General features: G+C 45.6%; 3 protein-coding genes across 3 annotated transcripts; 1 reads left to right on the top strand and 2 right to left on the bottom strand.

Moving 5' to 3' along the window:
• Positions 1–2075: 2075 nt before the first annotated feature.
• FIG4 (Polyphosphoinositide phosphatase) lies at positions 2076–6928 on the top strand (the record flags this gene model as incomplete). Its single annotated transcript, XM_032034600.2, has 5 exons — positions 2076–2529; positions 2947–2964; positions 4021–4845; positions 4899–4999; positions 5069–6928. The coding sequence occupies 5 exons, from the start codon at positions 2076–2078 to the stop codon at positions 6926–6928; spliced, it is 3258 nt and encodes a 1085-aa protein (XP_031893596.2).
• A 240-nt stretch (positions 6929–7168) lies between these two features.
• CGGC5_v005311 (uncharacterized protein) lies at positions 7169–8714 on the bottom strand (the record flags this gene model as incomplete). Its single annotated transcript, XM_066151431.1, has 6 exons — positions 7169–7203; positions 7259–7319; positions 7369–7824; positions 7887–8468; positions 8523–8584; positions 8648–8714. 6 exons carry the CDS (start codon positions 8712–8714, stop codon positions 7169–7171), a joined length of 1263 nt encoding a protein of 420 aa, XP_066009122.1.
• Positions 8715–9414: 700 nt separating this feature from the next.
• CGGC5_v005310 (CCA tRNA nucleotidyltransferase) lies at positions 9415–11061 on the bottom strand (the record flags this gene model as incomplete). The annotated part of the gene is made up of 2 exons (XM_032034577.1): positions 9415–9689; positions 9744–11061. The coding sequence occupies 2 exons, from the start codon at positions 11059–11061 to the stop codon at positions 9415–9417; spliced, it is 1593 nt and encodes a 530-aa protein (XP_031893594.1).
• Positions 11062–11272: the final 211 nt, after the last annotated feature.

Genomic DNA, 11272 nt, shown 5'->3' with positions numbered 1-11272 from the left:
CTAAATTTAGCTAGTAAAACTTCTTTCTCATTAATTTTATTATCTTATTAGATTTTATGTAGCTTCTTTTTATAGCTATTATAGTATTAATGAAATATCTTAAGTTTAAGTAACTATTGTCTAAAGATTTTAAATCTTCTTCTATAGAATAAAGTACTATATATATCTATATAAAATCCTTTTATTTTACTGGTTAGTTCATAAACTTTCTCTAGTCTATTTTAATAGTATTTACTTTTAGTTCATAGTTTTTTAATAAAAGCTTTATTGCTTTAAAAAGTCAATAAGTATATATTATTTTACTTCTTATAAATATATTTTTAATTTAATATAAAACATACTACTTTAAAGTAGTAACTTTAATTTATTATAAATTCTTTTAAGTTATATATTTTTATTAAGTATTCTTTTATATTTTTATAATTTCTAGCTATAAGTTATAATAGCTTAAGTTCATATCAAGTTATTAATACATATATATACTTAGGGCTACTAGCCTTATATTATGAAATTTAATTAATATTAACTATAAAAGCTAAACTAGTCCCTTCACCCTCTATTAATAACTATTAGGCTACATAACTACTTAGATATTATCTTTACCTTTATGCTCCTCTATTAGTTAGACTTTAAATATTATAATAAGCTAAATTAACTATCTTCCTCTAGCTGCCTCTATGTCTACGCTATATTTAATTCACACCTATCCCCCTCTCCTCTATTATTTAGATATCTACACTATAATATCTTCTACCTTACTATATATATATAGTCTTAATAGCCTTGTTAATATTAGCTATACTCTTACTATTAAATTCACTCTTCCTAACTTACTAATAAGCCTTTAAGCTATTTTAGCTATCTTAAAGAAGTCTATAGAGTATTTATAGGTATTAGGATTATTATTAGTAGCTTTAACTATCTCTATATTAATCTTAAGACTATATAACTTTAGTATATTATACTTATTAGTTATTTTAAGTAAGTACTTCTAAATAAATTCAAATAAAATCTTTTCAATAGTATATATAAAGTTACTATATATATAAGAGGATATAAAGAAGAAGCTTAAAGTTTTATTTAAATAGTTAAGTTTTTATATTATAGCTATAAGAACTCCTTTAGCTATAATAATAAGAAGTTATATTATTAAGTTTATACTTTTAAGTATAAATTTAAGCTATTAATAAGCTCTAGCTATATTATAAATAATACCTTTATAATATTATAAATACCATTCTTATAAATAATAGTACTATAAATAATACTCTCATCAATATATTTTACTATTTTACTACTTACTTACTTACTCTCTTCTACTAAGAATAAGTTAAGCTAAGTATTAATAACTAGTTATACTAAGATTTATTTATTTACTTTCTGAAGACTAAGTATAAGTTAAAGTACTACCTAAATTATTAGAATTTGATTTCTTATAGTAACTTTTTTAAACCTCTTAAGTAGTTTATAATCTTATAAGTAACTTAAGTTATTAATAATATAGTTTAAGGTAACGTGGTTCATCAGTCAGCCGGCCGGACCAGTCAGCCGAACGTTTTTTTCTAAACACTCTTACGTCCAAATCACTTAAACCTTTGACGCGTAAAATCTCAACAACCATAATGCCAATCTACACCCAAGAAGACAAAGTCATTCTCGCGATTGAAGCGATCCGATCGACACACGCTGCAGGTAATAACTTAAGCATTTCGCGTACTGCAAAGACCTACGGTATCCCAAAGAGCACCTTAGCCGATAGAATAAACAACCAACCGCAACGCGAACAAGCTTAACCCTAACGACATAAACTCGATCCGATCGAAGAGAAAACACTTCTCCAATACGTTATTGAACAGGATTCCAGAGGATTTCCTTTCCGCCTCAGCGGTGTGGAAGATATAGCTAATCTCCTGCTGCGAGCCTGTAATAGCAAGCCTATTAGCAAGCGATGGGCTAGGTGGTTTGTAGACTCACAGCCTGCTCTGAAAACCAAGTTTAATCGTCCATACGATTATCAAAAGGCTCTTCAAGAAGATCCTGAGGTTATATCAAAGTGGTTTGCGCTATTACGCAACATGATGGCCAAGTATGGCATCCAAGAGGGGGACCTATACAATTTTGACGAAACTGGCTTCATGATGGGCATGATCACCGCGTCAATGGTGGTAACACGCGCTGATCGACGCGGCAAAGCAAAGTCTGTCCAGCCTGGCAACCGTGAATGGGCTACAGTCATCGAATGTATCAATTCGGGCGGGTGGTGCATCCCTCCGTTCGTGATCGTTAAGGGCGTATATCACCTTGCTAGTTGGACCACGGAATCAGGTTTTCCGGGCAACTGGGTGATCAAACCCACTGCTAATGGATGGACGGACAATCAGACGGGTCTTGATTGGATTAAACACTTCGACAAACACACTAAGAACCGAACGAAGGGCGTCTACCGGATGCTTATTATCGACGGCCACGAGAGCCATTTGTCGGCCGAATTCGACGATTACTGCAAGCAGAACAATATTATAACCGTCGGTATGCCTGCACATTCATCGCATCTACTACAGCCATTAGATATTGCCCTTTATTCGCCTTTGAAACGCGCATACGGTGATGAAATCAACCAATTCATCAGAGCCTCCATAAATCACATCACCAAGTCTGAGTTCTTTATTGCCTTCCACCAGGCCCACAACAAGGTTTTTAATGAGGAAAACATCAGGTCTGCTTTCCAAGGCGCTGGAATTTCACCATGGGACCCAGACCATGTCATCAAAAAGCTTGATGTGCATTTACGGACGCCTACACCTCTTATAGCCAACCCTTCAACACCACCACCTTGGCAGTCGCAAACGCCCTCTAACCCACAACAAACCGTCTCACAGTCCAGCTTTATCAAAAGTCGCATCTCTGCTCATCAAGGAAGCTCACTGACACTAATTATTGCTGCAGTTGAGCAATTGTCAAAGGGTGCGCAGGCAATGGCGCACTCAATCACTATTTTGACTGATCGGCTTCGTACCCTTGAGGATGCGAATGTAGCACTTGCTAAGCGCCGGAGGGCTAAAAGAACGCGGGTCCAGCTTGGAGGGGCACTTAGTATAGAGGAATCTCAGGTTTTGCTTGAAGGGAAACAAAAAGGGAAACGTCCAGCACCTCAAGAGGACGACGAGGGGGGTCCATCAAAGAGAGCCCAGCCAGCTCGGAGACGCTGTGGTATGTGTGGTGAGACTGGGCATAACGCGCGAACCTGTTCCAAAGATGTCGAACCCTCAGGAGATTCTTATAGCGACAACTAATAGTTGATTTAATGCGTTGTGGTTGAGAAATACTAGATGTTGTTGTGTACGTGGGAAAAAACGTCCGGCTGACTGGTCCGGCCGGCTGACTGATGAACCACGTTAGTTATAAATACTAAAGATTATTATATTTTAGTATAATATAAGCTTATTTACAACTATATACTATATTAATATATATATTACATCTCTAAATATATTTATATTTATATTAATATAATACCTCTATAAAAAACTATATTATAGCGATAAACTTAATTATTTAAATATATAAAGCTATTTTATGAGATTTATATTATTTTATTTATATTATTAATATATAAAGTATAATAATAATAATATTTAACTTTTAAAGTATTTATTACTTTTATAGTTAAAAAGTAGTAGCTTTTATTAATTAAATAATTAATTTATAATTAACACTTTATAATTTTAGTTATATTTGTATTAAAGCGTAAGTATTATACTCTTAATATCAATATAGTTACCTTTTTAACATGCTTATAATATGCTTAGTTTAATAACTTCATAAGCCCTTTTATAGCGTTAACACTCTTATGATTAACTTCCCCTCCCTCCTAAGATTGTCCCATCGCACCTACAAGCTCCGCTTGTTCAGCACCGATGGAGCCAGATACGCCAACCTTATTCCCTAATGATGTTGATCAGAGCAAAAAGAACCGAGACTCTTCGCCTGTCTTCCCACTACTCAATAATGATGAAACAGCGGATGCGCTGTCCTCAGATGCTGCGAGACAAAACCGAGTTGGCGAAGATGACGTGGATGAAGAACCAGCCGTCGCGAAACCTTTTGTCCGAACGTCTAGCCCGGACTCTGCGGCCCGAACTGCCTATGCGTATGACGACAAGGGATTTGACCGCCTCGATCGCAAAATGCACAAGTTCAGCCTTTACGAGACTGCAACCCGTTACTATATTGTTGGTGGCGATGTGACGGAACGTCGGTATCGGATTCTGAAGATTGAGCGGACAACGGACGACTCAGAGTTGAGCATTACGGATGACAAGATTATTTACAGTCAGAAGGAGATGAACCAGCTCCTGGACACTATTGACGATGGCAACAAGGGGACAGGAGGCATCAAGCTTCGGTGCACAACATGGGGCCTCCTCGGATTCATCAAGTTCACAGGACCATACTACATGCTCCTAATTACAAAAAAGAGTACAGTGGCTATGATTGGTGGGCACTACATCTATCAAGTAGATGGTACAGAGCTGGTGCCGCTCACTCCTACCCGGTTCAAGGCCGACGTTAGAAACACAGAGGAGTCCCGCTTCCTAGGGATACTGAACAACCTCGATCTGACGAGGTCATTCTATTACAGCTACTCCTATGACATCACTCGTACTTTACAGCACAACTTGAACCGGGAGCGAGAGGCTCTTGCCCAAGGGTTGCCCGGTGCTATTGATGACTTCAACGGCATGTTCGTATGGAACAGTCACTTACTGCAGCCGGCGATGAAGGCACTGAAAGACCCATTCGACTGGTGTCGTCCCATCATCCACGGATACATTGACCAAGCTGGTAAGCAGACTGGCAATCTCATGTGATGCGCCGATACTGAAACGAACAACCAGCGCTGTCGATCTACGGACGTACGGCCTACATCACGATAATAGCAAGGCGTTCCCGTTTCTTCGCTGGCGCAAGATTTCTCAAACGAGGAGCCAACGATCTGGTAAGCACCCGTCATAATAAGTCAACCTCCATTTGGATGCACAGAAGTAGCCACTGACCTCCGGCGAAGGGTTACGTTGCCAATGATGTCGAAACCGAACAGATAGTTTCAGAGGCTCTTACCACGTCTTTCCATGCACCTGGCCCAAGGCTCTTCTCCAGCCCGCAGTACACGTCCTATGTACAGCACAGAGGAAGCATTCCCCTCTACTGGACGCAAGACAACACAGGCGTGACCCCCAAGCCTCCGATCGAGCTGAACCTGGTGGATCCGTTCTACAGCGCTGCAGCCCTACACTTCGATAATCTCTTTGAGCGTTACGGCGCCCCAATCTACGTCCTCAACTTGGTCAAAGCCAGAGAGAGAACGCCACGAGAGTCAAAGCTCCTGTTGGAGTACACCAATGCGATCAATTACCTCAACCAGTTCTTGCCTGAAGGACGCAAAATAATCCACAAAGCTTGGGATATGAGCAGGGCCGCAAAAAGTCGCGATCAAGACGTTATTGGGACCCTGGAGCGCATTGCCGAAGATGTTGTTGTCACCACCGGATTCTTCCATGACGGCGACGGTAACATCAATCCAACCAGCGTCCAGAATGGAGTGGCCCGGACCAACTGCATCGACTGCCTAGACCGCACAAACGCAGCGCAATTTGTTATTGGGAAAAGGGCGCTCGGCCACCAGCTTCATGCCTTGGGAATTCTCGAGGACACATCTATCAATTACGACACCGACGCCGTCAATCTTTTCACGCATATGTATCACGATCATGGTGACACCATAGCTGTTCAGTATGGCGGCTCCCAGCTTGTGAACACCATGGAGACATATCGTAAGATCAATCAATGGACTAGCCATTCTCGCGACATGATTGAGAGTTTCAAACGATACTACAACAACTCATTCCTTGACGGACAGCGCCAGGAGGCCTACAATTTGTTCCTTGGAAACTACATCTTCGCCCAGGGACAGCCAATGTTGTGGGATTTGGCGACCGATTACTACCTCCACCATGCAGATCCCCGCACATGGTCCGAAAAGACTAAACGGGATTACATTGATTGGTTTACACCGGAGAATCTACAGGAGCGCAAATTCCCAGCCTACAGCCCACCTCCTGGCGATGCGAAGAAGATGCCCGTATCCTTTTTTGACGACTATTGGGTCGAGTACTACAGGCCATCCACCCTTTCGTCATTTCTCAAAATGTTTCCGTACAAGATGAATTCTACCATCAAATATATACCGTTCAAATCCACCCAAGACGGTCGATATGACCTGAGCCCTTTCAGAGTGCGCAATGAGACCGACATGGATGCGCATGAGAAAAAAAAGCCGAAGAAGGAGGTGACGATCGTTGATCCGCAGGACTATCGGTCTCCGCCAAATCTGGACGCAGCATCTGTCATATCGGACCGAACAACAGGCGGTAAAGGAATTTCGATCCACCGCTGGCTGCAGCCGATGCAGGAAAGGGTTGTTGGCCATCATGGAATCATGAAGGAGACGCAGGCGGAACCTCAGGGGTCGCCCAAGACGAAGCCCACAGCCCAGGAGAAGACAAAAGCAGCACAATGGACATTCACGAAGGTGGTCAACGAGTCTCTGAACCCGTCAGTCAGTCAACAAGAAGCCGCGGATTATGAGCGGTACATCAGCCACCCGCAGAACCTGCCCTTGGTTGTATCAGCCGAGGCACAGGCCGAGAACCAGTCTGAGTACCAGGATTATGTCCAGAGCAGCTGGCAAAGCGACCCGCTTACGCCTGTGGGTGCTGAGGAAGATATCGCTGTCTACACCGAGCTGCTCAAAATTGGAAGCAACCCGCTCACAGTGACAGAGGAGGATGCACAAAAAAAGCGATACAAAGCGTATAGAAAATGGTTGCGCGGGAAGTCCTTCTTCAAGCAACAGCCTCTGGACTGAAACCAGTATTATCCGGCAGCTCGCTGGCCTTTGCCTCCGCATCACTAAATAGGCCCGAGAGCCTAGGCTCTACGTCACACAAGGGTGCGAATTGCTGCCGTGGGGATATGCCAGCGGACTTGAATATCGTAGACAGCAATCGTGCCATGCTGGCCAAGGCCACAAAAGCATCTTGCGGTGCCTTGTCTTGCGGCACTCCTTGAATATCCTTCAAATTCAGCCAACACACGCTGACGGCCCTCAGTACCTCATTTGAATGCGCTGGATCCGCAACCCTAGACCAGCAATTCAGCAAGACGGTCGACAGCGCCTGAGAAGCTGCCTGGACACATTCTGGACGAGCAACGATGAAAGGGTCGGATAGAATGGTCGTCAGCATGGACAGCAAACCCTAATCGTATGTAAGTAACGAAACAAAAAAAGTAGCATCTGCTTCTGACCTTGACGTGTGGGATAGCGAATGTGCCCAGTCTGCAGACGACTGACGAAACCTGTCGTGACAGCACTTCGACAATGCCGGCATAATCGGATGCATGCCAGTAACCGGCAAAAATGGCCTCCCTGAGCAACCTGGTAAGAAAACGGTTCTTTTGAGAGCCGGTGCTTGAATCTGGAAATTGGACATCTGCCAACCGTATCACAGCACCGTACGCCGGAACAAGGAGCTGGATCGATTCATCCTCATGTGTCAAGGTCGGCAAGGACATCAAGGAGGGAAAAATGGATTGCTCAAATATTTCACCAAGCCCTGTAGCCCTTAGCATACTGGCAGTGGATCGCTCAAGGAACTCCTGCAGGATAGCAAGGCCCCGCGCCTTATATGCAGTATCTGTGTCGTCTATGAGACACAGAATAACGGGGACAAAAAGAGGCCATTTTGTGGCAATAATGTGCTCCTGGACCGTTCGTTACTTGGATGTGTTCAGCGCGGACCGTCCCCCCTTTTTTTTTAACTCACATCTGACTGCTCCACAGTCCAGGCGAAGACAGTGACAGCATGTGACTGGATACTTTTCCATGGTTTCGTGTCTGTGCCACTAGAGAGAGCGCTTCCAGTGACCTGATCGTGATCATCGTCACGATAATAGGCTTGCCTGCCAGCTGAAGTGAGACGGCTGGAGGAGTAACGAGAAAAGATTGGCCGGATAAATCTTTCCAGAACTACCGAGGTGATGAAAGCGGTTTTTCGATGCCCGTCGCCTAGCGCATGATCCAACAGGTCTTTGGCTATCGAGGCCGTTGTCGGCGCCGACCAGTCTTCATGGCCGTCTGCGTACGCGGCCACAGCCAGTAATATGTCATCGTCAAGGCATAATGAGTGATGCACGACGAGGCTGAGAAGGACGCCTAGGACGTCGTCCACGGGAGCAGCATCTTCAGATGATGGACAACATAGAGGCAGGCCATCCGGGGTTCGCTCGAGGAGCATCGCGGCATAGTTGGCTAATCTGGCAGCATTTTCAGCATCTACAGATCTCCTCTCAATGCGATCAGTCTGCTTCAGGCAGAAAGATACCCCCTCGATGACACGGCGTTCCGGCTGCATCAATTTAGTCAAGGTTGAAACCCTTGGCGAGGGAAAAAACAAACTCACCAAGGTCTGGCATTCGGACAACCCGTTGGCAATGTCGAAGAGAGTATAACGTTGTGGCAGGACTACCGTTGATTGTCAGTCTCTAGATAGCGTCGTTTGTTTCCTCGGGGGCCGTAACCACCCACCTTGTGCTAGCTTGAATTGGATAGCCGCATTGGGTTGTTGCAACTGCGCAACGAGGGTGCGGAGCATAGCGCCGCCTTTCAAGTAGGGTTGGGCTTGGCTGAGGTACGTGATTGCCAATTGCAACGTTCAACGGGGATTTTTCGGTCGCAGTGAACTTGAGAAATGGGTGAATCGCAAACGGCGGTCACAACCTCGAGGCGAAGAGGATAGCTGTTCGGGTAAAGTGGCTAACGATCCTAACTACATAACCAACCCAAGGCAGAGAGCAGCTGACTCAACAAAGGGGGCTTGGTGAGCAACGGCGCAGCGCTTCCCCCTTGGCACTCGCGGTATTGGGGAAAGGGTAAAAAAAAAAGGGAAGAAAAAAAAAAATACGGCCTGTGCTGTTTTTTTTTTTTTGGCGGCGCCATGTCCATCCATGTTTATGAGGTTAAGGGTGACTGACTAAGTGACCAATGCCCGGCTTAGACAATTATACTGCATTCGTCAACAAATCGGAGAGAATAGAGGAATAATCGCTTTGGCAAACGACCCGCCCGCTGTGCTGGTCATGGTAGATCGCATAGTTGACGCGCTCTGTAGTACAGTAAACAGACTTCATTTGCAGCCCACTGTCCTCTGGTGTTGGTCTTCAATATCTACCGTACACCTTTATGGCCGGTCCCTACGATAGACGAGGCAAATATCAACCCCGCCCCCCCCCCCCCCCCCCCCCCCCCTTTTCTTTATGCTTTTATTTCATTGACGTAGCTGTCTGGAAAGGCTCTCAATTCTGCCGTTGCATGCCTGTGATTCCAAGCTCTTGAGAACGTTGCCTCACTTCGGCTATCGCACCAGCTGGATCGGTTTCGCCGCGGTGGCGGAGCTGCCACGCCACACACACTTCCAGGGCTTGCCCCATCCATTTACCTGGGCGAACACCAAGCTCCTTCGTTAGTAACCGACCGTCTACCAGGCGTCTCAGTGATGGGGCATCCATAACGTCCAAATCAGCCAGGTGGTCCAAGAAACATTTCCAGCCTGTGAGGAATCCCGAAACGTCTGCAATGGTGTTAGCTACAAATCTTTACTGGGATCAATTTTATGAGTACTCACCTGAATCGGAGAGGGATTCCAATTTGTCCGTGGCCTCAACGAGAATGGCATATACAATTTGAGTCTGCCAGTGGCCTCCTTGAGCATCCCATTTTCGGACTGCCATACCGACAATATCTCTTTGAGAAAAGGGCGGGTTCTTGGCACAAACATTGTCCTTCATGGCTGTGATCTGGCGGCAATGACGGGATGCCCCGGTGATCATGTCACACAGTTTATTCGGACCCTTTATGCCCTCTCGCGCCACCAGTGTGGTCACGGGTATAGTTCCCTTACTCTTTGGAAAGGCAACCTCGTCCTTCACATGTGAGTATGGTATGACTGCCGCCAATGCCCACGCCAAGTAAGCAGCCTCGTCTGTGGCAACGAGAGTGTTGTAAATGGATCCCGGCACGCGATCGCGAAAGAGAAGATCGAGACAGCCATAAGCAAGCTTCCACTTGGAGAGATCTGGTGCAGGGCACTGCTCGCCACTTGGATCTGTGAAGATGGCCTCGTAAAGCCCAAGGTTATGTATGAGGTCGAGAGCTTTCCGGGGATGTCTACCCTTGAGCATCTTCTCGACTTCGACCCCAACCCTCTCGCGACTGATCTTGAGTTTCAATGCGCCGAGCACAGAAGGCTCCGCCATGACTGCCGTTGCAGCAGGGTCTATGTCGAAGTCCAGACGACTGGCAAAGCGAACTAACCTCAGGACCCTCAGCGGGTCGTCCGTGAATGTCTGAAGAGGAGACATTGGGGTCCGAATGAGTCGCGACGCCATGTCCTCAAGACCACCTGTGAGGTCCTCGATGAGACCAGTATGCAAGTTGTAGAACAGGGCGTTGATGGTGGCATCCCGACGCATAGCATCCTCCTCGGCTGTGCCAAACTCCATGATTGGGTTGCGACTGTCTTGGGTGTAAGTCTCCTTTCGAAGGTTAACAAAATCGACGTCTAGGCCAAATATGCGGCAAGTGGCAGTCTCGAGGTGTTTTGACTTGTCTGGGTTGGCAGCAATCTTGTGGATGCTCCCCAGATCATCAGGGCTGATGTTGTGCTTCCTCCTGTTTTCCGAGTCGTCGCAATAGTCACGCATCTTCTGGCTGAAGGTATAGCCGGTCATGACATTGATAGCCGTGTCAATGTCATGACTCTCGATGCCAAGGAGCTTGTCGCGAACCCAGCCACCAGCCCAACGAAGGACCAGAGGGGGATCCGAAGGGCGACACGTCTTGTCGATCGAGGCAGCTACTTCGACGAGAAGTTCTTTGAGCTGCTCTTCCTTAGCAGTAAGTTGAAGGACGGGTGTCCCAATGGTGGTGGCTGCAGCAGCCATGTTGCGAGAAGGCGGAACAGGACGGCCTAGGAAAGTGTCAAAGTTCCTCTTCATGGGGTAGACCGCCCAACAACGTTTCCAGTTCGTGGCAGCTCGAGCACAGGCATGTATCATGTCATGACACACCTAGGGCAAGGAGGACGGCCAGGAAAGCTTTGAAAGTTGTTGTGCCGAGTCTCTTGCTGAGAAGGCGGACGGTGGAATAGCGCTA

This window comes from Colletotrichum fructicola, assembly GCF_000319635.2.
Source record: "Colletotrichum fructicola Nara gc5 chromosome Unknown KSG_Nara_v1_contig03, whole genome shotgun sequence".
NCBI lineage: Eukaryota > Fungi > Ascomycota > Sordariomycetes > Glomerellales > Glomerellaceae > Colletotrichum > Colletotrichum fructicola.
Note: the sequence above shows the minus strand (reverse complement) of the source record. Positions and strands in the feature narration are given on the sequence as shown.